This window comes from Cryptotermes secundus, unplaced genomic scaffold (genome assembly GCF_002891405.2).
Source record: "Cryptotermes secundus unplaced genomic scaffold, Csec_1.0 scaffold277, whole genome shotgun sequence".
Classification (NCBI taxonomy): domain Eukaryota; kingdom Metazoa; phylum Arthropoda; class Insecta; order Blattodea; family Kalotermitidae; genus Cryptotermes; species Cryptotermes secundus.
Window position 1 is genome coordinate 442,435 of NW_019720164.1, and position 27,437 is coordinate 469,871.

General features: G+C 37.6%; 1 protein-coding gene across 5 annotated transcripts in view; it reads right to left on the reverse strand.

Annotated features, from left to right (window-relative positions):
* The window catches only part of LOC111867085 (rho GTPase-activating protein 190), a 42,374-nt gene extending 15,929 nt beyond the window's left edge, over positions 1 to 26,445 (reverse strand). The window contains exons 1-9 of one of the 5 annotated variants that reach the window (XM_023856582.2): positions 26,173 to 26,445; positions 18,668 to 18,930; positions 18,443 to 18,590; positions 16,903 to 16,992; positions 13,727 to 14,399; positions 12,724 to 12,933; positions 12,393 to 12,404; positions 7,716 to 7,902; positions 6,775 to 6,890 (exon numbers count right to left, since the gene is read on the reverse strand). In XM_023856582.2, coding sequence (XP_023712350.1) covers positions 6,775 to 6,890; positions 7,716 to 7,902; positions 12,393 to 12,404; positions 12,724 to 12,933; positions 13,727 to 14,399; positions 16,903 to 16,992; positions 18,443 to 18,590; positions 18,668 to 18,838 — 1,607 coding nt within the window. In that variant the 5' untranslated portion in view covers positions 18,839 to 18,930; positions 26,173 to 26,445. Of the gene's footprint in view, positions 1 to 6,774; positions 6,891 to 7,715; positions 7,903 to 12,392; positions 12,405 to 12,723; positions 12,934 to 13,726; positions 14,400 to 16,902; positions 16,993 to 18,442; positions 18,591 to 18,667; positions 18,931 to 25,551; positions 25,571 to 26,044; positions 26,064 to 26,117 lie in introns of those variants that run through there. The other 4 variants (XM_023856590.2, XM_023856598.2, XM_023856606.1 and 1 more) reach the window with 4 other exon arrangements.
* Positions 26,446 to 27,437: the final 992 nt, after the last annotated feature.

Below are 27,437 nucleotides of genomic sequence, written 5' to 3' on the forward strand. Positions count from 1 at the left end.
GTCCCTGCCCATCAGGCAGAGTCCACTTGTATACATACGTTATCAATATATATTTATTTATATGTTTGGAAACGCCAGTTGTATTTATGTATACTTGTGCAGTGTGTTTCCTACCAGTTCGGACTAGCCGATCCGTCCAGCTTGGCCCATAGTGCCGACAGTGGTTTTCCTCTCCCGAGATCCCCTACTCGACCTTGGGGAGGCATAGTACATCACGTACAAGCAAGTCGTTTCTTATGAGCCTGTCCCTTACCCATTTGAGCAGGGGTTCACGGGTTTAAGTGGGTAGAAGAACTAGGTTCTTTACCCACAGGGTCAAGGGACACGGCTCATAGGTGGACCCCGTCTAGTGAAAAAAGCCTTGTCTGGATGCGCTAGACGGAAGTTGAGAAAGGCAAGAGCTGGGGCAAGCAAAGCAAGAACTGGAGGCAGTCACCAACCAGGAAATGCAGGCTCATCCAAGAAGGGAGAAACCCCCACCGGCACCTTTAAGAGGCCAAGGTCAGAGGGCAGTACCCCTACAGAAACGACCAGAACTCCGAAAAGGCCCAGGGACTCTTACCGGACCAGGGACTTCCAAGGAGGCTCTGACCAATATAAAGGAAACTTATCCTGAGGATAAGCTTACCGAAGATGACCAAAATTCCATTCTGGAAGCACTGGAGGTGTTACGTAGGACTACTACACCTGAAATCCTACAGACTAGTGGGAGGTGTACTTATTTATGTATGCACTGACCAACAGTCTGGTCAATGGCTCACCAAAGCCACTGACAACCACAGGCTGGAATCAGGGGCCAGGCTGAAGGCTACTGATGCCAGGAACCTCCCCATGCCTGTTAAAAGTGGCTCTCTGGACTAGGGACAAAATTTCCCAGAATCAGGAAGAGCTGCTGAAATGGATTGCAGACCTCAATCCAGGACTTCATACTGAGAACTGGAGGGTACTCGATAAGCAATCTGAGTCGAAAGGCCAAAGGCTCATCTTATTCATAGACCGGGACTCCCATACTATTATACAGAGGACCAGTTACAAACTATTTACAGGACTCTCACAGGGGACTGTCAAGGTGCTGGATGATCCTGAAGTTCAGCACCGGGCAGAACCTGTGACAGATACAGTATCTTCTAACTTGGTCTCTGAGGGGAAAGGGGATGATATACCCAGCCCCCTGGATGACCAAAGCGAAGCGGATCAGGGGACCCCTTCACATAGAACCCAGTCCAAGGACAGGGAGGGACATAAGATGGAAATTGACCCCTCCCAAATTGGAAGAGATCACTAACACCATGAAATTTCTTTAAATTAACCTACACCACAGCAAAGCTGCCACGGCAACTTTGTGCCAACAACTAGCTGAGGGTAAGGCAGATATAGCGCTTATTCGGAACCTTGGTTATACAAGGGTCAAATAAGGGGCTTAACTAACACAGGGGGAACAGTTTACTCTGCTGTACCCAATAATAATGCAAGATCTTGTGTTTGTATCAGGAATCATGTTAACACCTTGCCTTTGCTGGAGCTCTGTTCTAGGGACGCAACAGCAGTAAGTATAACATTCATGTATCGAGGAGACAGCAGGGAGCTGATTATTGCTTCAGTCTACCTTCCATATGACTCAGATGAACCACCACCAACTACGGAAATGAGGGATATCATAGACTACTGCTGTAGCAGGAAAAAGCAACTCATCATTGGGTGTGATGCCAATGCGCACCACATCTTGTGGGGGAGCACCGGCACTAACCGAAGGGGAGAGACCTTATGGAATTTCTGGTCAGTTCTAACCTGAATATTCTAAACCATGGTAACGAACCTACCTTTGCAGTTTGCAATAGGGAGGAGATTATTGATTTGGCACTAAGGACAAATAACATAGGAAACCTGGTAAGTAACTGGCATGTATCTGACAAGCCATCCCTATCAGATCACAGATATATATGCTTTCAAATAAGTAACATTACAGTGGATCAAGCTACTTATAGGAATCCTAAGAGAACCAATTGGGAGTTTTACAAAGATGACCTAAAGGCAAATCTAGAGACCATCTCGCGACATATACACACAATAAAGGATGCTGATCGGTCTGTTGACCAGTTGCAACAGGCTATTATCTCGTCCTTTAATTGCAATTGTCCAGCTAAGACCACTCGCGGACCAAGGAGAGCGCCTTGGTGGAATAAACAGCTGAGTGGGCTTAGAACCAAAACGAGAAAGCTGTTTAATGAAGCTAAAAGAACAGGGCAGTGAAACACCTACAAGGAAGCCCTTACCTGTTATAACAAAGAAATAAAGAAAGCCAAGCGATCCTCATGGAGAAGGCAATGACAGGAGATCAATTATGTACCAGGCGGTGCCAGACTCATGAAGATTGTGGCAAAACAGGCAACCAATAAGGTCAACATGATTAAGCTGCCCAATGGGCAGTATACTCAAAAAGGAAGGGAGACACTGAACGAATTATTCAGGGTTCACTTCCCTGATTCAAAATTGATTGATAATTTGGATGATGGACAGGGTCAGCAAAACCTGGACACTTGCCAAAGCAAGATGCACAGGGCAGACTGGAACCTGGCCAAAGTCATAATTAACCAATCAAAAATCAGATGGGCACTGAATACCTTTAGACCATTCAAGTTATCGGGAAAAGATGGAATTGTACCAGCACTTTTGCAGCATGGGGCAGAACTCTTAGCTCCACACCTATGCCACATATATAGAGCCTGCATGGCATATGGTTTCATCCCCATGGCCTGGAGGCAAGTTAAGGTGATGTTTATTACAAAGCTCAGGAAACTTGATTATACCGAGGCTAAGGCTTGTCGTCCTATCAGCCTGTCGTCTTTCCTTTTGAAAACAATGGAGAAAATAGTTGATGGGCATATCAGGGACAGGGTGTTGAGGACATATCCTCCACACCGAAACCAGCATGCCTACCAAAGAGGTAAATCTACTGAAAGTGCACTACATAATGTGGTAACACGCATAGAAAGTGCGATTGAACACAAGGATATTGCCTTAGGAGCATTCCTTGACATAGAGGGAGCTTTTGATAGAACCTCATTTGATATAATCAAACAGGCCGCTGGAAAGCATGGCACAGAGCCTGTAATATGCAGGTGGATCAGTGCTATGCTGGAAAGCAGAACCATAGCTGCTACATTATCAGGAGAAACCCTGGGGGTGTCCGTGTCTAGGGGTTGTCCGCAGGGGGGTGTACTCTCGCCTCTGCTGTAGGTCCTGGTCATCGACAATCTCCTGTGGGAACTTAATGATGATGGGTATTATACAGTAGGATATGCTGATGACATAGCAATCCTCATAAATGGAAAATTCCTTTCGACCGTATCAGAGCATCTTCAAACAGCTCTGTACACGGTTCAATGATGGTATGAAAGAACAAGTCTTTCCATCAATCCCAATAAGACAGTAATTATACTGTTTACTAGGAAGAGAAATATAAAGGGCCTTAAGGAACCGACCACCTTCAATAAGACAATCCAGCTCTCCAGCGACATCAAGTACCTTGGTCTAGAATTAGACAAGAGATTGACATGGAAGAAGCAGCCGGAAGGTCATTAACAAAGCCTATAAGGCTTTTTAGACATGCAGAAGCATGAAGAAAGCAGTCTTCTGGGATTTGGCACCGTGTATATGTGGTGTTAACCGACGTTTCGGAGGAACGTATGGCCTCCATCTTCAGGGTAGAAGAAAAAATATAAGAATTCTGCAAGCGGAGAGACCGTGAGAACCGGTAAAAGCAGACTCCTCTGAAACGTCAGTTAACACCACATATACACGGTGCCAAATCCCTGAAGACTGCTTTCTTCATAGTCACCGCCGTGAAAGCCTCAAATCTTACATGCAGAAGCATGTTTGGTAAAACTTGGGGACTTCAGCCGCACGTTGTGCATTGGATATACACTGTGGTTGTAAGACCGATAAATACATATGGTGCCACAGTATGGTGGCCCAGAGTTAAACTCAAGACAAGCAAGGCAGAACTTAGGAAATTGGAAAGGTTGGCTTGCTTGGGTGTCACAGGAGCAATTCGAACATCTCCAAGAGCTGCACTGGAGATACTCCTTGGACTCCGCCCACTGCATATACAGTTGGAGGCAGAGTCCAGGGCAGGAATCTACCGTCTCCAGTGCAGTGATCAATGGAAACCTGGATCCGGTGGTTTCGGCCATGCATACATAACTCAGGACACAAAAAGAGAACCCATACTACAAACTGGGTCTGACAAAATGATACTGAGACATGTATATGAAAAACCTTTCACAGTCAGATTTCCTGACAGGAGTGAATGGGAAGACGGGTTTAGGCCCGATAGAAAAGGGGAACTGATCTAGTATACAGATGGTTCCAAGATAAATAAGGGCACTGGAGCTGGTGTGTACTGCTATGGCACAAGGCGGAAACTTAGTTTCAGCCTTGGGCAGTACACGACACTATTCCAGGCAGAAGTATATGTCATTATGGCATGTATTATGGAGAATTTAGATAGGAACTATGGAAATAGGAACATCTACATTCTATCTGACAGCCAAGCTGCACTTAAAGTGCTTGACAAACACAAGATCAACTCAAAATTTGTCTGGGATTGCCACCAAATCCTCATGGAACTGGCCAAACATAACAGGGTACAACTGATATGGGTGCCGGGGCATGAGGGTATTGCTGGAAACGAAACAGAAGACCAATTAGCTAAGATTGGAGCTGAACATCCGTTCATAGGACCTGAACCAGCCTTTGTGTAGGAGTTGCCAGACAGGCAATCAGGGACTGGACAAACATGAAACACAAGAAATATTGGGGATCCTTTACTGGACTCAGGCAAGCAAAGAGACTCATACAAGGACCCTCAGCTAAGAGAGTGAAGGAACTGTTGAAGTTAAACAGGAACCAACTACGATGGATGGTGGGACTACTTACAGGACACTGTCACCTTAAAGGACCCCTCTTCAAACTGGGACTAAGTGATAGTCCCACTTGTGAGAGGTGTCAAGAAGAAACTGAAACAGCCACGCATATCCTGTGTGAATGTGAGGCCTTAGCTTATTTAAGATTACATCACTTGGGTCATTAATTTATGGAACCAAATGACTATTTCGATGCCCCCACAAAATCCTGAGCGTCACTCGAAGCGCAGGATTGCTGAGAGGATAATCAAAAGGCGAAGCACAACAGACCACTGTAGGTCTAGGTGCAAGGGCTGAGAATGCCTGCCCCTCATACTTACATTCATTCATAACACAAACATTTTAAAATGGCAATACTGTCTCCTTCTTTTCCTAGAATCATTTCCATTTCATGTTCTTCTAAAATCTGACAATGATGTAGCATTATAGCACTGCATTTTGACTTTATCTCATCTTTTAAAATACTGAATTCTGAACATTACATATTATATTTTGGGGATTTGTTACATCTCCCCATGTAAAGCACAAATGAGAGAACCATATTCTGTTGGTTCCATTATACAAAGTTAATCTTCATCAGTAGGCACAGAAGCAATTTGGAAGATTAAAGGTGTTGCCATGTGAAATGACTACACTGTGGGTTCTGGTTGCAAATGACAACACATAAAAAGAGCAACCAATTCTGGCTGGGAGATATGCACAATAAGAATCTGGCAAAAGTCTCGCAAGTCAAAAAATTAATCAACAGAATAATGTGGATGGCAGGAGTAGTTTGCACGAAATAAGACAAAATCAAGCAGGAGAAAGTATGGAAAGTCCATATGTTAATTAATAAACCTCACAGAAAGAAAAAATGCTGATAACAGGCATTAAACACAGCAGATTATGTACACAGTCAGCATGATTTCCATTTCTCTAAGAAAAGGAAGCAGAATAAGCCATAAAAATTATATGAATTCCACACACCTCTCAGAAGACACCATATAGTGAATGACAATGTTTTTCACATCTGACAAGTTCACATTACTGCTGCATTTAATGACTACAGGATATTAAAAAGCATGGAGATGAAGTGGCATTCACTGGGATTATGTTCAGAGTTCCATACAAATCAGTCAATTATAATCTAAAATATTCAGGTCTGTAACTGAATGAAGGGATGGACAGGCATACTGTTCTTCAGATAATTTAATTTTTGTAAAAATGTGGTTGTATTTTGTGAACAATGTCTTCACTCAAATATGTTAACAACAGGAACAACTTGTGTGAAAAGTACTATCTTCTGGGATATAACACCGTGTAGTCCATGACAGCACCAATTACAGTGGCTGCGCAGTCTAAGGCATGAACTGTCTTGCCCCCATTCAACACTGGGATCATGGGGTTGAATCCCATTCAAGGCATGCATGTCTGTCTTTGTTTATTCTGTGTTTGTGTTGTCTTGTGTAGGTAGCAGCCTTGCAACAGGCTGATCCCCCGTCCAAGGAATCCTACCAACTGTCTTAGGATTAAGAAACTGAAGTGAAACAAAGCATTTCACAGATGACCTATGCTCTGAAGTGGGAGCAACAGGAAAAAGGGAGGGTGAGGGGTGTGTGTGTGTGTGTGTGTGTGTGTCCATTACAGCACAGCTCTGCTTTCCACCTGCTTTCACACTAGTTTCTTGCTTGGCTTATTCTTTGACACTGATGATGGAGGTGATATGTTCCTCCGATACACTGATCAACTTTCAATAGACTACATGGCATTATAGCCCAGAAGACGGTACTCTTCATAACCACCACTGTGAGAACCTCAAATCCTACAACTTCTGTGAACATGCAAGCATAAGGGATAATCCTAAGCTTACCTTGAATCATCTTGCAAAGCATCGGTTATCTCCTTAATATCATCCTGAGTGATTGTACCTTCTGGAGCAATACTTTTGAAATGATAGAACAGATCAGCATGCTCCAGCAGTAATTCCTGTACAAACACATACAAAAACTACTATGTCATTTAACATATTCTCTCGTGATGTGTAACACAAGTTCAAAAACACTGTTTAACAATACAATAAACTTAAATAAAAAGAGACACATTATACAGTACTATATGCATATAATTATCAAATGAGATTACTGGTCAAGAAAGTTTCAAAATGTTAAATAGCCAGTGAATTATCAGCAGTTTCAATTCATAGTTACTGCACAGAACAGGAATAGTGAAGAAGTGGCATCTGTACCAAGTTTCATCAACTCACATTCTGGCTGGTACTGCTGATTAGAAATTTTGTCTCTATTAATATCTGCACAGTCATCTGTTAATCTGGGAGTATACCAAGCCACATTCTTTGCTGTTACGTTGTGTGTCCACAAAAGAGTATGGCTACCAACATAGGTACACATGTTTGTATGTTTTTTAAATCATATATTATGAATTACTTTCATCTGAGAAATACATAAGATTATAAAGAAAATGAGTGTTTTTTGTGTCACTCTCAGAACATCCACATAGAAGACAAGAATTAATAATTAAATGTATATATCACATAGTGCATTATTAAAATCCCCTGATATTAAAATTTGTTACAGCAAATGTTTAATTTCATAAGTTTTGCATTATTTCTTATAAGGATATAAGGTATAACAATGTAGATTAGATTGAGTGACTATCAGCTTCCCAAGAACAAACCTGGTCCATGGAGTCATTGGTGCTACAAAATACATGCTGTCTCAGAACCAGGCCACAAACTATATCGACAAAAAAATAGCTGTTCGGAAGCAAGATGGTACTCTGAATATGACTAACCTGAAAATTATGTTTTGCCTTTTCTATTATTTCCTTCTGATGCTGGTCATAAATGTGTTGACAGTCCATTTCTGATAATGCTTCAAAACATTCCCTGCCCATGAAGAGAACTCTAACTTCTGATAAAGCTTTTCCAGGAGTTACATAACCTGTATCTTCCAAAAGTTGTTTGAACTGCTTTTTCCACCTGAATGTAAAGGTAAAATGTTTATTAATATAATAACATACATGGTGCCACCCCAAACAACAATGTTGAAGACGACGACAACATGTGTCAGCAAAATAAGGATGAACTGCCTGTCTGAACTTTTAATATGTAATGGGAATACTATACATGCATACTTATAAAAATTTAATTTGAATGAGTGGTTTCAGTGATGCAGGCTTTTATTTTGATATGTAAAATCATAATCTTAATATACAGATTTCCATAAACGTTTAGCAAGATCTCTCTAATAATCAGTGATGGCATAAACCAACGTATAACCGCACACGGCCTGAACACTTCTTACAACCGTTGTTCGTCAGTTCTTATGACCGTTGCCTATCTATCTTTATGTTTATTTATTTGTTTGCCCGCTTCGGTAGAACACTTTTGACTCTTCTCAGGGTTGTGCCACGGTAATAACTGGGGCAACGCGGAGACTGCACATTTAAAACTAGTCCACTGATACAAATAAATACTCTCTTTCTGCTTAATCACAATATTGTTTAATTCAGAATCAAACTATAACTTTATCGGCGAGTAGGGAGTAATGTACCAAAGATTAATCGAGCCAAATAAATACTGTTAAATTTAGATAAACTTGGAGAGAGCAGGTAAATGACGTCTGCCTCTGGTGAATTCTAAGTGCCAAGTCGCTCTACGTCTGTCTCTGGTGAATTCTGAACGCCAAGTGCTTCTGCCCACTCTATCTCCGGGAGCGTCACTTCTTACCGTATAGGATTTGAACCGACGGCCTTTCTCCCAGACAAGAATTCTCTCTAATGGCTGATTTTAACTGCCAAATCATGATACCATCAGTACAAGACAATCACATTACTAACTTTGAGAATGAAGAGATCCAGAGATATTGAACCCTGGACCCTACATGTGAAAGCACTTATGTCTTAGTTTAGGGCAGACAACAAACATATCCTTTTCATAATTGCCTCGACCCTCTAACGGTCACCCAAGGTCCAGGTATCAAAATAAGTTGTTCCTGTCTAAATGTGAAAAGCATGTCAACTTCTTAATGGATGGGTCTCCCTAATAAATCAGTCACTCTATTGAAATGACTAAGTGGAACACAGTGTCCATTAAAGAATATTAAAAGGTTTGGACGGTTACAAACGGTCAAGGATGATGTGACTTTACATTTACAAATCACAAATTTACATCATCACTTCTCTGTGCCAGTGGTTCAATCATGTAAATGCATCCTGAAGAGACATACATAATGATATGTATGACATAATTCGGCAAAAGGTGTATATAATCCAAAGACTGAAATGTTGTGACAGCAAACATGTAGTCAGTCAGCCACATACAACATACACAGCAATCAGAAAGTCAAGCAGTCCCCTCTCCACCAAAATATTATAATGCTGATCACAGAAAATGTGAAAACAACTACCACTTTTGGGGATGAATGCATTTATCTATTCCTGCATGTTTTATGCAATGCGGAATACAGTAATTCCTTTAAATGAAAAATATCCATACGAGGGGGCACCCAAAAATAACCGGAAACGACCTGTTGCGTGCACATGCTTTGTAGTTACGAGTTGTGCTGCTAGGTGGTGTTAGCTGGGGGTCTCCCGCGACTGTTAGTGAGCTGGCGTCAGTCTGAGTTAAGTGGTTTGTCTGTGGTGCTCTGTTGTGTGCGTTCCTGTTTCAACCCTTTGGCGATTAGTGAGATGGCCGACCAGAAGGAACAAAGAGTGTGCGTGAAATTTTGCTTTCTGTTAGGGAAAACTGCAGCCGAGACTGTTGGGATGCTTCGGCAAGCCTTTAATGATGATGCTTTGGGGAAATCACAGGTCTACGAGTGGTTTTCCCGTTTCAAATCTGGCAACATGTCAACAGAAGACATGCCATGCCCCGGGCGTCCTTCGACAGGAAGAAATGACGAAAACATTGCCAAAATCAAACGTGCAATTGATGAAGATCGTCGAAAGACCATTGACCAACTTTCTGAGGAAACGAACATCTCATGGAGCACGGTCCAGCGAATTTTAACCGAAGGTTTGCACATGAGACGGGTGTCTGCAAAATTTGTTCCTCGCTTGCTCGGAGATGACCAAAGAGAAAACCACGTGAATGTTTGCCGCGACTTGAAGAGTGAAGTGCAGTTTTCCCTAACAGAAAGCAAAATTTCACGCACACTCTTTGTTCCTTCTGGTCGGCCATCTCACTAATCGCCAAAGGGTTGAAACAGGAACGCACACAACAGAGCACCACAGACAAACCACTTAACTCAGACTGACGCCAGCTCACTAACAGTCGCGGGAGACCCCCAGCTAACACCACCTAGCAGCACAACTCGTAACTACAAAGCATGCGCGCGCAACAGGTCGTTTCCGGTTATTTTTGGGTCCCCCTTCGTATATCTGGGGTGCCACACATTTCAAATTATAATGTATTAACCAAGGAATTTTTGGAAAATTTCCCATTACAGACTTTGTGATATGAGCTACTTGCTTCAGTCTGTTTAAGCCAGTAGGCTAGACTCTACAGCTGCAATAGCTAAATGAGCACACAGGTGAATTATTAGTAACATCTGGAACCTCAGTGAATAAAATGGGGCCAATTACATGCTCACATGAAACTTCATACTCTACTTCAGCTTCCTATGACTGTAATGAGCTGCTCATGGTATATCTGATGAAATTAGATTATAAAATATTTTCTTGATCTTGACAGAGAATTTTGTTACTACCAAAATTGTTCTATTGCTTTTCAGAGTGGCAGAACTTCAAATTTGACAGCATGGGCTATTAACATATCCACTGATACAGAATCAAGTAACACTTTATCCTGAATGGCTTCACCATCTCAGGTTAAGTTTCAAAACCAGTGGCAATATCAGTATTTTCAATTTGCCAAATTCCCTTACTTTGCACCTGATATGCATACAATAAGGTTAAAATGTCCAAATGTTTGTCACCTTACACACATTTTGGTATGATAATCCAAAATGTCGAGCAAGCTTTCTTAGAAACTTCCACCAATGTTTTGCAGACGGAACACAACAGTGAAGGTCATCCACAATGCATCTTATCATCTGCATGTCTTATGTCATGGAAATGTTTTATTAAATAACATATTGCTGTCTGGCACAGAACAGTTCATGAAATTCATTCACGTCAGTCTGCCAGGCAAGGAGAATGTGATGGGTAAAGATCAACATTAAACACGCTATAACTGTCTAGACATATCTGTTTAAAAATCCCTTCAGTATTACTGCCCTTCAAACATATATCACTGTATTTCCTCAATTCTAAGAAATATATTTTTCAAATTTTAACATTTCTGAAACCAGAGTGCATCTTGTAATTGATGACATTTGAGAATCAACATAGGAAAATTATACTGTATGACTAAAGTGCTATGGAGATCTTCATATGCATAATACTGGTCATAGGACAGTAAACAGAAAACCTGAGAGTATACATATATTCCACTGTTAAAAATGCTGTTACTTGTGATACTGTATAAAGCACCTGACGTTGGCTAGAAGGCTGAAAATACCAAGTACCGTATTTGCCAGAACATAACGCATGGTCCCCCCCCCCACACACACAATATTGCTTTTTAGAAAAAAGGGGCTGCTTTATTTTTGGGGTCCTTAAGAATAAACTTGAAAAAGATGAGGTGTTCCAGTTACTAATTCTACTCATATCTGTGAAAATATCCAGAATTATAATTAAGGTATTAAATTTTGAATTCACTGTTTCTTAAAAGAAAAGTTTTTACTTAATTTTGTTTACAACCCTCAGAACTAATGATATATATAATCTGTTAAAAATACTTTTTTCCCCAAATTTTTCATTGGAAAAATAGGGGTTGCCTTATATTTGGGCTTATATGGTAGATCTAATATTAGCTAATCATGTGCTATACCTATGCTCATTGCTGAATCTTACAACCTTTCTTAAAATCAACACTTCAGTTGGGGAGGAGTGAGTATTGTAGGCACTGCTGAACATTCAGTTATCATCTCAGTTCAATTATGGCTAGGCTCAGTGCTATACGTGGATGTATTTAAATTTGTATGTGAAATTTAAAACCCCACATACTGTAGTACTTGTCACTGTACAACATCCCTGCATTGGTTCCATTATGAAGTAGCAGTGAAACAAAATCAATGATGCACCTTTCATTTCATGGCATCTTAGAATCAAGGAAATTAAGCATATTGAGAGATGGTTATAAACATGAAATGGAAAACAACATAATAAGGTGAAAAGGAGACTGTAGAACCAGCTTACATCCATAATTCATTACAAATACAAATCATCATACTGTACACATAAGTATGTTATATATACTGGACATTGACTAGGATTATAAATGATATTATTTATAGGAAAAATGTAAGGTTCACTGTGTAGTTCATGCTGATACATGCTGAAACTGAATGACCTAAGGACCCTTCTTGATTCAAGCAACTAAACATTTTAACTTTTACATACCTTTGAGGTAATCTGCAGCAAACAGAGAAATAAGACGTACAACTGTTAATATGAGCTTTGTTAAACTACATATACTAGTATTTCCAAGAGAGAAACAATTGATGTACTAAATTTATATTTCAGAGATATACAAGAAGGATTATGATTATTTAATTAGTATTAGCACAATGAGAACTTCAATTACAAACACTGGATTATAACCAAATAATTTTTACATTACACAAATTACTTGAAAATCAAAAGAACTGAGTAATAGGAGAGTCAAGTGTTCAGGTAAAAAATATTTTACTACAAGTTCAGTACCAAAATGTAGTTCAATGGTATAACTTACTCCAGTCTTTTCTGTTCCTGCTGCAAACCACTAACGTGGCTTTTATAAGTCTTTTCTGCTTCACTTGTATCCAGAACATCATATGGAATTCTTGTCTCATTCCCTTCATCAAAATCACATTCTGTCCATGGTATACCTTCAGGACTCTCATAGAAGTACTGATTGAAATCAGGGTGTTCTTTGATACGCAACTGAACTGATGACCAGTCCCTGAAATAACCATTTAATTAAATTATTATAGAATGACTGTAAACTACAAAATTAAAACCATTTACTAGTATCAAAAATTTCTATGACTAGTGAACATTAAAATTAGGATAACTATTTCAAGAAAAGGTTTATGATTACAGAAATTTGAATGAAACTTGCATATGAAGCACTTTTTGTTTTACTGTACAACACAAAAGGTACAATCAGTGCATACAGACAATGTAGCATCATTATGGGTACAAATTTACCATATATGGTACAGACTTCTACTTATGTAAGATGTTTCATGATCATGGGGCTTCAACTAAGAACATACAAAGGAACAATTTTCACTCATAAAGAAAATCAAACTCACCTTTAATGTAAATTCAGAATTTCCACTTCTTTTATTCAGTGAGGGGGACAGTCACACTTGATCAGTGTTTCATTTCCAGAAAGAAAAGTGCTGGTTTGCATATTAAACAACTGTGGAACTCTTAGACTCAAAGTAACATCATACCATGAAGCTCCTCTACCAAATTCCCCCAAACAAAAATTTCAGTATGAATTGGTGCAAAAGAAAAAAACTGTGCATAAGGTAGGAAACAGAATGTTGTAATGGTATGGACATATATAAAAAATGGCAAAACATGTCCAACCAAGACAAATTAATTGACATCAACTGAAATACATTGAAAGGGAAGAACAAAAAACAGTGTGTTTTGAATACATTCATAAAAGGAGTGGAACACAATGACTGACATATATTAGGAAAGAGACAATGAATTCTATAAAAAGAAGAGACAAAACTTACAAATCTCGAAGTGCTGTCACATCTGGAAACATCTCTTGAAGAATGTCAGGAAGCATATCCATATAACCTTGAATTTTCTTAGCAAAATGTTCATCCTGTAGCTTCTTCACGTGTCTCTTAAATAATCTCTGCGAGCTGTCCATTCCAAACAATTCAAGAAAGTGCATGAACTCTTTATGCTGGAATAATTTCTTCGATGTCAGACTCCAGGTCGCTCTGTAATCAGATACCTGGGAACGTATCAGCAACTGCAATGCTTCTGTTGACTGGTCTAAAATCTCTTTCCTCACCCTTGCTGCTTCAATGTATGGTAAGATCCTTGCCCTTCCTCTGGTGCGATCAATCAGCTGAGCCAGCACTATGAAGGCTATGTCTACATTGACATTCTCATGCGCTGAGGTTTCCACCAACATTATTCCTCCTTTGTACTCTTTCTTACTGACTAGCTTCTCAGCTTCTTTCACATATGTTTCATTTCCATCATCATTTTTGGTAGTGACAAGAACAATTGGTTTCTTGGTTTTCATTAGATTATTCAGTATGCCAGATACTGCTTCTACCTGCTTCTCTATAGTTCTAGAAGGTACCGAACTGACATCGAAAACACACAGAAATCCATCAATGTTTATCTTCCCATCTGGTAAAAGTTTCTGTTCATATTCTCTTTCAATGCCTGAAATCATCAGTGTCAATATTCACCATTAAGAAAAACAATACCTCTGTTCAGACACTTCTCACAACAACATCAATTCAAATGTCAATACAATATGGCCTATACACAAAAGTTAACTGTAACAGATGTTAATCCTGCTTCAATTAAGGAAGGTATTCACTATCATTTTTGCCAGACCTGGCTATCTTGACAAATTCTTGGGGAGGTCTGTTCAGTTTCGCCAAGCAAACAACAGGAAAGGACCTTCAAAACAATCAATGACAACTTACTCCCTCCATATTTCCAAACTCAGAATTATCCTATTTATCATTTTGTGGCTATGTAACCTTTGCAAATAACAGAGTATTACTAGTAAAATATAAAACAAAACAACAGTCTGAACCAGAGGTCAATTCACTTTTATTATAACACACACAGAAATAATTTAGATGCCAGCCATTCGCTTCTCAGCAAGACTCTCTTCCATTTAGTTACATAAAAAGTTCTGGCCATCTTCAGTATTTATGATATACCACTAATATTCTTCAGCAGTGTTCAAAGACCTCATAAGAGATGACTGTAATAATGTATATGTAACTGTGAACAAACATTGTTAATTCATTTCCATTTATAAGTCATATTTCTTGTCCTTAACTTTTGTATGAAATGTAATATGTCAAAATGTTTAGTTAACATTTATAACACTGTTATATTCTGCATAGTTTCTGCAAGCAGGATCAATTCATATGAAGATCTTTATTCACTGATGTGGAATATTAGTAGTATACTGCAAATACTATGTGTTTAAGTTCCACTTGTTCATGAACAAATTCAGGAAAAATATGTAGTGGAACTGTAGACTTTTTATTATATATATATATATATATATATATATAATTGTGTCGATACACAACAGGGAGCAAAAAAATTCACACCATATTCCACTCTAGTCAAGTCACAAGACATGATTGGTTCTTATAACCAATAAGATTTTTTCACTTAAAAATTATGTATATCTGGAAGACAAGGTGTCCAGTGTATGACAGACTGTGGAAGTCAGAAGAGTTTATAAAAACCTCTGTAACAATTATTCCACACTGTACCACCCTACAGAAAATTTGGTCAAGTATGAAGTAATTGTGAAATTCAAAAAAAGTTTTAGCAACATATTATGAAGAAGCAGGGGCACATGGTAGCGTAGTTGGTTGAGAGGCTATGCGGGTTCAGGTCCCAATAAGGTCACTGGATTTTTTTCAGTTGACCTAGCCAGCCACACTAGGCCCTGGGGTTTACTCAGCCTCTAACAGAAATGAGTACCAGGAATTAATTAAATAATTTTCCTGGGGAGTAAAGTGCAGCCGGAGTGTAAGGCTGACAACCTTACCGCCGTCTATGAGCCGATTGTCTAGATAATGTGGGACCCTCAATGTCTCACAATCCTATGGGCCTTCACAACCTGGTACAGGGATAGCTTTACTTTCTTTTTACTTTTATTATGAAAAAGCAAAAAACATTTTATACAAGCTTTGTGATAAGAAGGGATACACATATGACATGAAAGTTTATCTAGGGAAAGATCATGCAAAAGCTGCTGCACATGTCACCCCTACAAATGCAACAATGCTCCATCTAACAGTAACAGTGTTGGACACAAGTTGATTCATGGAAAACCATTTTTCATCAACTCAACTCTTTTTGGGCTTATCTAATAGCAAAATAAACATTTACAGATCTGTCACAACAGAACTGGCAAACTAACAAGCTTTGGAGTGACAGACATGAGAGTGAAGAAAGAGGACACTACACATCAAAGTGAAAGGAGGCAACAGTGCCACCTAGTGTATAGTAGACCAAGAGGAAAAGTGAATCTTCCCAGTAACATTCATCATGTCATTCTGTGGATAAACAAGAAATGCATCAAGAGCTCTGTGCATTTAATGTTATAAATGGATTATTTACTGGAAAACAAGGAACTAGATGAAAAATTATTTTTCTGCTTAGTCAACCTAACAATCCTTAAAGAATTCATAACACAGAAATACTATCTGAAGAGATTCTCCTTATATAGAGTTTTGAGAATGATTTACAGGAAGTTTGGCTGATGCCACTTAAAATAAAAACCCAAGTCCTTTAACATCTAGTCATAGCTGGTGGTTACCACAAGAGGTTTCTGTCTCTCAACTCTGCTTCAAACATTCAGATCACCTTCCTAACAAAGGTTTCTCTTTAACATGTTGCTCAAACGTTCTTTCCCTTACATTTTAAAGTTGTAAAATGCAAATAAAATGAATGGTTTTATAGAAATAACTGTCAGGTTCATAAACATTCAAAAATGTTTTTGTTGCAATGCAATATCTAAAGCATCTTTAACCACGACCATTTTAACAAAAGGAGCTACTGAAACAGAGAAATAGCTAATTCAAATGCATCTAGCTCACTGTAAGCTGATCATTTAAATTTCCCTTACCACTACTGCAAGTTGTATGTGTTGTGCCAGTAGAGGGTTAAAGAGACAATCACTTACCAAGCTGATTTTTACAAATGTACATTAGTTTTTCTGCAGAAGTAATCTTTGTTGCACTACATCTTTTTGCATACGGTTCCATTTTACTACCTGTAACAAAATATAATAAGTACATAGACAATCTTAACAAGGATATTAAAGAACCTTCCAGAATTGATCAGGTAAGGCAGTAAAATACTGTGATCATTAAAAAACAGAAGAAAATACAAGCACTCCGAAGCATTTACTCTATTCTGTCTAGTTGTAATATGTAGTGTGGGTTAACAAACATGTGGATGTTGAGGCTACACAATACACTTAGACATCAATACCAAAAATGCAGGTCATATAATTACAATAAATATTCGCTAAATTAATATTAATAAAAATTCATTTTGATATGCCTGTAAACAATGAGTATAACCTTGTAATATAAAAAGGTAAAGGTGGTAAAGTTGTCCCTGTGCTTAACTGATTAAGCAATATGCCATGAAGATGTCTAGGGAATTAAGAAGTATAGATCCATGTATTCTTGACCTCAGCACTTGTTGAAGGTGAATGGTCAGCTTCATAGCCCAGCCGCTTTACCCCTAGGGAAACAGACCCTGGTACCCTTCAGACAGGAGACTGGGTGAGCCCCAGAACCAGTGTAGATGATGGACAGAGGAGAAAAACCTTGCCCTTACTAGGACTTAAAACTCCAACACCTCAGCAACCCAGCCCATAGTCACTCACTATATCAACTGCGCTATCCTGGCTCCTTGTAATACAAAATAAAATATAAAATTAATATAAAATTTTAGGCCTTATATAAAACCAGTATGTCTAGAAGTCTTAACTAATTTTATTTTTCAGTGTGCAAAATATTGTGCTTCTGCCTTCTCAGCAGTCACAACTAATTTTTTTTTCCTTTCCCTCCACACTGCTTTCTTACAAACATTGTAAAAATGTTTGTATTTTGTATTACAAGGAGCCAGGATAGCGCAGTTGATATAGTGAGTGACTATGGGCTGGGTTGCTGAGGTGTTGGAGTTTTAAGTCCTAGTAAGGGCAAGGTTTTTCTCCTCTGTCCATCATCTACACTGGTTCTGGGGCTCACCCAGTCTCCTGTCTGAAGGGTACCAGGGTCTGTTTCCCTAGGGGTAAAGCGGCTGGGCTATGAAGCTGACCATTCACCTTCAACAAGTGCTGAGGTCAAGAATACATGGATCTATACTTCTTGTAAATCTTTTAATATGAACAATGATTTTTGCTCTTGCATGCTAAGTTATGGGATTACACTGTAAGTTACGAGAAGCTTAACATCTGGAGTACAATTATACATTCCCCAAGAAGATATATATTTCATGCAATGCTGTAATAGAAGGCATAAAGGAAATCTTCACACATTCATACAAGCTAAAGAGAATGCACATGGCAACGAACCTTCAGCAAAGAAACAGAGAATTTCTTGACCAGGTGCATAATTATCGGCTGTGCAAGAAAATCCAAGTATCACTGAATTAGTTCAATATTATTAACTATATAAAATTAATTTGAGTGACAAAAATATTCTACTAACCTTTAAAAGGCTGAAAGGTTGCGTCATCTATAAACTCTGTTTGCTCTATTACTTGGAATAGGAAATCTATACCATCTTCTGATGTCTTTGTTACTTCACCCCAATAAAGAAAGTGGTCATTATTTACAACCCTGCCACTGAAATCGGTCTGTAAAGGAACATGAAAGTTTTAGAACAGGCAAATGTATCGTTTCAGATTTGATTCTCTGAAACCCAACTTCTTACCTGACTTAGAACAGATATGTGATCCACACTGTAGTCATCAGCGAGGGCTGCCATGAACCGATTACAGAGGCAGGACTTTCCAACCCCTGCTTGGCCCTTATCCTTTTCAGTGCCTGACAGCCCCACCACAGCCACATTGAATGAACGCATTTTACCATTCTTTCTCGCCATATTTCAATCCATTTCATGCCATTTTTCTATGAAAAATGCATCTGACTAATTTATGTATCAATTGGATGTCTCTGTTAATAAACTCACAACACCTGGAAATAAAAAAAAGGAACCATGAAAACTTAGCCGCAGACAGTTAAACATTAGTCGTGGAAATTTCACAGAAATTAAGTTAATTTGAACATAAAAAATATCATAGTGCCATAAATAGTAACAGATCCTTAAAGATTCCATACCCAGATACTGGATACTACTATGAGTCAATTAAATTCAGTTCAGATTCTCATAACCTATTTCCCTACAAGCCGGTGGTCTGAGAATAAGGAACTGTCCTTCTGTGAAAAAGATCCTGAGTTCAAAACCAGTCAGATTAGAGGCAATCTTTTCACATAACTATCTCTCCCTTTTTCACTTCTCATAAAGTCAAACCTCAGACCCTACCCTTATTTGATTTAATGTTTCTTAATTTAGACCACATGCTCAAATTTTTGTGCTCTCCCAAGATAGAAGTTTTACTCTCATTAACCACCTTCCTGTTTCCTAAGCCCTGAAGGGATAGGGGATGAAAAGCTATTCCAATATTTGACTAATTAAGCAATCCACAGAAAAAACTAAATAACTGGCTATAAGTAACATTTATTTAACCACTGTTTTAGATATTGGTCTTGTGTGACGCCAACTGTCCACAATGAAATTTAAAACACAGATCATTAAACCTGGCATTTTACATTATCACATTTTCTGGGTGCATTAACTGAACACCACTGGCATATCTTTCCTACACTTAAAACCAACTGTAAACCACAGGCTGATTTAAGAAATTGTACAGAACCAGTTAAATGATTTCCACAATTAGACAACTGTAACTAACTTCTCACATGCTAAAAAGTTGAACACACTAAATATATCCAAATTAGATGTCATAAAACACAACTTATAATGAAAGATATTTCTTTCTGTACAAAGAAAGAACCTATGAGACAATAACTGAGGTGTGAATACAGATCAACTCTGCTTAAGAGAAAAAGCATCTCTAGTGGGTCATTCACAAATTTCCCAGTAAGGTAAGTAATATGACATGAGACTAATCATTTTAAGTTTTGTTTGCCAGGTTTCTTTCAAAGATCTAAGTAACTCAGAGGTAGTAATAGAATCCAGAGATTCAATGGTACAAGTAGTAAGTCCACTCCTGGACATGATCCCTAGCCACTTCAGTTAATTTAACTTTCTCACAGATTGTTTCCTCAAAAGGAGTTCAGTATAATATAGTTTCTTCTTGATGTTCTAAGAGGCTGCTTTCCAAGAGATATTTCTCACTATCAAGTTCTGTATGCACTTCCTTGCTTCCCCCTCTGAGCAACATAACCAGCTCATCCCTTCTTGATTTTAAGCACCCTAAAATCACTAGGTATGCTGCACAAATTATAAATTTCCATATCAAATAACACTGTTTAGAGTTAAAACTTTCATGACCACCTCTGAGCCTAATAAAATTTTGCAAGCCTACTGCATTTCCTTAGGAACTGGCATATGAAGAAAATGTTACCTTTCTGTGTCCATTAAAGGCAGAGGTACAGGATTTTGAACGTTTAAGCTCTCCTTAATTCTGCTTCTTCTAATTCACTAAAGTGCTAGTAACTCTGGTCCCAATTAAGTTACAGAGCCCATTCTGTATGTCATTCACAATATTCTATAGCGCATTAACATTTTGATTCTGATTTTCGCCTTTGACTGTAGTATATGGAAAACTGTACAGCCTGACTTATGCAAGATTTTCCATAACACTTTGCGATCATTTCAGTGCATCTTTGGAGGGTATCATCTTAGACATGAAAGTGACAGGATATGATTTTCTGTCTGTCTGCAATATGATAATGCATAACAAGTCATGCTGTGACCTGTACAGACATGCTACAAGGTATCATGATGCAACCAGCCTTTCAGGTCATGTTTGATGCCAGCAGAATTAAGTTTTACCTCCTTGTCTGGCAAATTATACAGCAAATTTGTCAACTGCAAGAGTAATTTACATCTAAAATCATTCCTAGTGCTGCATGTGTCAAAGAACTTCATGTTTTAAAACAGTACTGTAATCCCTTGAGTATCAGTAAATTATATGAAATGTCTTATGTTGGACTGGATGATAAAAATGGTTCTTAGTATTCAGAACATACAATCTGTAATAAATGCAGGAAAACTATTTCAAATCTACCTCAAATTTCTGGAAATGAAACAGTTATCTCACCAACCTTAGGATAGAACATCATGAAAAGGAAGACATAGGCAGTTTCAAAACTGAGCAGATCCATGTTGTTTCTTCCTTGAAGAAGAGCCTGGGGTCAATAAATGACTTATTGCTTTCCACTAAAAACTTCTGACAAGTGAAGTATCCAAAGGAAAAAGTAAGAAAACGAAAGGAGCCACAGAAACAAACATATTCAAATAAATAGACACCCATCACAGCAACAGTTTGGGTGAAGATGAAATGATAGCTCATTTGAAGGAAAATTTCCACATAACAGGAAAAGAGAGTGAAAAGATTAAACTTTTGACAGGTCTTCCCAAGAGATGGTCAAATAGGAAAATCCAAGAAAAGACTCAGATTATATGGTTTGGACTGCCAAGAAATTAGTGAATCAGAAAGAATCCTGTCAAACCCAAACATAAAATCATGGAAAGTGCTGCAGCATGAGACACATAATACTGTGAAGCAATTTTGTGTGTCTCATGAAATCAGAAGCATCATGGCAATGATGGTCCTCTCACATTCACCATTTAGTTCAAAAATTAAACAAAACCATCTATCTTATCAAATCCTTACGAGATTTGGTCAGTCTTCCAATTGTGAGAAGTGTGTATTTTGCGAAATTTGAATCTTTATTGAGATATGGTATTATTTTTGGGAGCTGTGGTCAAAAGGACATTCAAACTGTATTTAAAATCAAAAAAAAAAAATGTTTAATGACTGATCAAAAGAGTCAATAACAGGATATCGTGTAGAGAATTTTTTGGTGAATTTAAAATTTTAACCTTAACTTCATTGTATATCTTTGAGACGTTGTGTTTTTTAAGGAAAAATAGGATATATAACATCTCGTATTCAGATGTGCACGGTTATAACACAGTACATAAGCAGAATTTGTATGTCCAACCATGTAACACCTCACGTTGTAAAAGGAGTGTGATTAACATGGGAATAAGATTGTATAATAACTTGCCCTCTCAAATAAGAAGTATTCAAGAGTTCAAGGTTTTTAAGCGTCAATTAAAGGATTACTTGTTGTGCAAAGCTTTTTATTCCCTTCAAGAATATTTTTACAAGAATTAGCTTAATAAAAAAACAAAGATACTTAGGTAATTTATTTTAGCTATTGCATGTAATTTATAGTTTAGCTTTTGTTGCCTTATTATACTCATCCACTGTTTTATCATATTTAAAGGACTTATTATGTTATTTTTCTATGGTTTTTTATATTATTAGTCATTTGATGTGATGTTTAATCTCATATATTTTTTTAAAAACTGACTTGTCCAATTGTACATAATGTAACAGTTATGGATGTTAAATAAAATAAATAAATAAAATAAATGAGAAAAGATTACGTTTTTGTCAACTCAAAAGGCAAGAAAGTTCATCCTCAGAAATGACTGACACTGTGTAACCTAAAAGAAGGACATAAAAGAAGGATATTTGAGTTTTAATCAACAAAAGCATGGAAAGTTGTTAGGCTTTTTAAAAATCAACCTATCTTGTTTCATGGATGCTCCAGATTCTATGAGAATATTGTACAATACTTCCCTCCTAACGGAATCATAGGCTTTCTTGAAATCTATGAATAGCTGATGTACTGTCTCATTGAACTCCCATTTTTTCTAGAGTATCTGACGAATGCAAACCACCTGATCAATAGTTGATCTGTTACATCAAAACCCACACTGATGATCCTCAATAATTTTATTATCTATATATGGACCTAACCTTGAGTTGTGTAAGCTTTTATGGGTTGTAATTTAATCGATTCTTTTCCACTTTTTTTGTGGTTTGATTATCACTATGAATAATTTCATTTTATGACTGTTCTGTATGTGACTGAGTTCTATTTTATGAACTGTTCTTGTGTATGTTGTGTATACTGAAATCTTGTGAAATGCGTATGTTATGGTGTTGCATAAGCTTTTATGGGTTGTAATTTAATTGATTTTAACTTTAACAATTTCCACTTTTTGTGTTTTGATTATCACTATGTATAATTTCATTTTATGATTGTTCTGTATGTGACTGAGTACCCTTTTTTTTTACGTGCTGCAGTTCAGTGGTGTATGTTTGTTGAAGTGCATTCACCTGAGGATGGCCACTAGTGGCCAAAACATGTAGTGAACTGTATCTGAAGTTCTTTGATTGTTGTGTTGTGACGGCCCAATAAATAAGTTCTAAGTTGACTGAGTACTATTTTATGAACTGTTCTTGTGTATGTTTTGATTTCATTGTGACTTGTTCAACATCCTAGGCTTTGCCAAAAAGGATTTACTGAATTTAAAGAATAAATGAAATGAAATGAAATGAAATGAAATGAAATGAAATGAAATGAGAGAAGGATATTGAATAAAATTTTATATGAGGTTGAAAGCAGTGATAACCCCCGATAATTACTACAGTCACTTTTATCACCTTTCTGCTTAACTGGTACAATAATAGACACCTTCCACTGATCAGGCAATTCTTACTTATTCCAAGTAGAATTAATTAGCTTATGGATCTTAGAACATTAATATTTCACCTCCTGCTTGAATCATTTCTGCCAGAATTTGATCACTACCTGGTGATTTATTCCTCTTCAAATTTGCAATAGCAATTTCAACCTCAAAAGGACTAGGATCAGGTACTAACAGTTCCCTGTATGTATTTCTATCTGCCTAACATCATTGACCCTATGTACATTAAATAACTGATAGAAGTAGTTCTTCTACCTATTAAAAATGTTATGGGAATCTGCAAGCAGATCACCATTCTCATTTTCATTAAGTTACTTCTTAAATTCATTTATCCTTCTATACAGGTCTCTAATATACTTGTTCTTACTGTTCATTGAAAGCTCATTAATTTTGTCTTTCAGAAATTCACTCTTTTTATTCCTGAAAAGCCTGCTGGTTTCACGCCTTATATTGTTTAGATTATCCCCATTTATTTCGCTTGGATCCTGTAACCACTGCAATCTGGCTTGTTTCCTTTCATCTAGTAATTCTAAGCATCCTTTGTCGAACCATGGCTTATGCTTCAATTCATAATAACCTAGACTCAATTTGGCTGAAATTTTCATGTTCTAACAGTTTACCAAGCTCTATTAATATCCACCTCAGTGTCTAAGTTTTCCAAAGCTGTGAACCTATTTGAGACTTCAACACGATACTGCTCTTTATCCTCCACCTTGTTTAATTTCTAAAGATTGAACCTCTCCGTACAAACACAGTAAGTTGTTTGTTTACTAACTGGTAGTCTCTCCTTAACTTTTGCCACCATCGGATAGTGGTCAGTATCACAATCTGCTCCCCTGAATGACTGGATATTATTAAGATTTCCAGATTAATTCTAGAAATCTTAACATTATCTGTGTAAAGTTATATAATCTTAAAACCAAGGGACAAACAATATGATAACCCGTAGTTATATGCAGTTATGCAGCTCAACAACCCAGCCAGGTCCCAATACAAAATTCTACCCTACTCCCAAATCACAAAATACTTAAAAAATGCATAAATCTATCTGTTTTTTCATAAAGTCACAGGTCACAGTCAAAGAGTTAATATGCCCTAAAATACTGTGAGTGGCATACTACACTACCCCAAAATCCCACTTCAAAGCTTTGAATCACTAGATGAATGAACTCTCTGTCTTACTTAGGGCCAGAGCTTTAAACATTTTGATCAGAGTGTGGGAAAAGATAAGGAAAATTCAGAAATTAAAAAATAATTTTAAAATTAATTGACATAGAAAGGAAATTTTTGTATTTATTAATTACTCATCAGACTCTGTAGGCACACAAAATTAGATTGGAATCCAAGACGGTTATATCAAGTGCTGTTCTCCTTTTACATGAACAACCCAAATGTATTATCATCCATATCCCACTTCATCTCTGCTGGCTACTGTAATAAAATATATTAACTTTTATTTTGAAAAGTAGTAACAGAATATGCATTTTTGTCATACCAGGACTCTTCGAATATGGAATATGACACAACAGTCATCCACAGATCAATAGGATAAGGGAGTGAAATACTAATGCACAGATATACTATAGAATATAAACCTCAAGAAGTTCTTTTGGGATGTGACACCATGCAGTTTCATTGAATGGTATCAAAGTTTCAGAGGAACCTGATGCCTCATCTTCATAATAGAAGAGTAAAAGCTAGCATATACATTTAATACCATATATATATATTTAAATACACACACAAACACCACTTTACTCTGTTGCCAGAGAAATACCTTTCAGTGGCTTAACACAATGTAAATTTGGGACACAATCTGACAACCTGCACTTCAGAAAATGCATTACTGGAAAATTTCACTAACTATATGAATTTACTGCATGTCCCGTAATTACTGTAGGTTTCAGCAGTACTAAATACCACACCTCAACATGTGTATTAATGTGAGCTGCAACAGTCTTCTACAGACTACAATTAAATACTATGGAAGCTACATTCACCTTTAAAATTTTTTAGAGGAACGTCTCATATGACAATAAAACCTTCAAGCGGGAAACAACCACAATTTTAAATGGTGGACTGCATTAAAAATAAATCTGTATTACTAGTTGTAACAACAATGTACTCCGGAGTAATTCCTTGGTGCTGAAAAATATCAGCTTTGCAATCGCTTTCAGCCACTCTGGATACACTCAACTTTCCTTGTTCGCCTACTGGGGTAAACTGAAAGTTATTTCTTATAACAAACATATTTGTTCCTTCTTTGCATTTATGTATTATGGATATTAAGCAAGAACTGTTTACACCAAAATTATAGGCATGTGATATAATAAAATCGAAGTCTCACATACAGTCATTTGATCGTGGGCATTAGCATCCACGCGGATTAAATAAAACACTAGGTGCATTATTTACTGAATATTTGAAAAGGATACTGCAAAGAAAAAACTTGCAGTATACAGTAAAATACATATCAACCGAACACATTCTAACCTCAAGAACATGAAAATTTAAATAATAACATTCTGGGGGACTCTACGATAGACACGCATACAAAATTCTTTACCAGTGCCCATAAATACATGAAAACAGTTGTAAGTATTCAATCGGGTAGCACTCACATAATGAAGATTACACATTTGACAAGTACATCGAATACCCACTGCACCACAACCCATTCTCGCTTCGCGCCATATTGGAACTTGAAATATTCCTGTTTGTATCATCAATGCGGGAGAAAATTATACGAGTGAGCTGTTCTCGTGTGAAGAATTTAGTAACAAATCCTCTCACACTTTCAACCACATATGCAACAATACGGTCACAGCATATCGGAATGCAAATCTATGGAACAAATGAATGCTGGACACAAGAAAACCCAAAGCTCCCCTTCCAATCCCTCACCCCTTATTGAATGCAGTGTTCGTCACAAGGGCGCTGATGTGGGATAAGTCGAAGTATAGAGAGATCTGAACCATCTGCACGACCAAGAGCTACAATGAAGTTACAATAAAAGAAAATGCTAAGTTTTCTCTGGGCTTAATTAAGCAGTCACCACGCCATGAAGGCGTACGAGGAAGTGGAGGTATAGCCGCACCTCAACATTGCGTGGATGTTAGCGGTCAGCTTCACACATTGTAACTTAACCCCCTACGGAAATAGCCATTTGTACCCATTGTAAAGGAGTCTGGGTGGACCTTAGAACCGCTTAGAACCATCTGGACGCTATTAACTGAGAAAAATCTGTTGCCCTTGTCATGAATCGAACCCCGATTCCACGGTCGTAACGTAAATGCTATACCGACTGAGTTATCCAGGTTCCGACAAAATAAATAATACTGGAGTAAATGTATAGTGTATACTAGATTTAATTCAAGAGAATAATACAAAATGTGAATTTAGGACTAGTTGGTTCGATGCTAAATATCACTGACTGATGAACTTGCCTTTTATCTATGGCATTCTGGGATTAATCTGTTGATTATAAAATCCTTTTTAAAATTGTACACAACATCTGTTCGCCAATCTGTAATGATTTAAACGAATAACAGTGTTGGGTAATGGAATTCAGAAACTATAGATCTTAACAAACATGAACAAAACTGTCAAAATTCCTTCGAAGTACAATCTGGATTAAATTAAAAGATAAATTTAAGACGCTCAGAAACATGCAGCGTGAACGTTAAGTCTGCATATCGATTCTCTTTCAATATGCTCACAGCTTACGAGAAGCCTCACACAGTGTCAGAACACTGCTTCTGAAGAATGGGTCTACTACCAATGCAACAATATCACTTCTACTCGTATTGTTGTAGAAAGCAGTAACTAAGTATCTACTGTTACAACACGAATATTCAGCAGCACTAAAATCAAATTACGCCTTCAT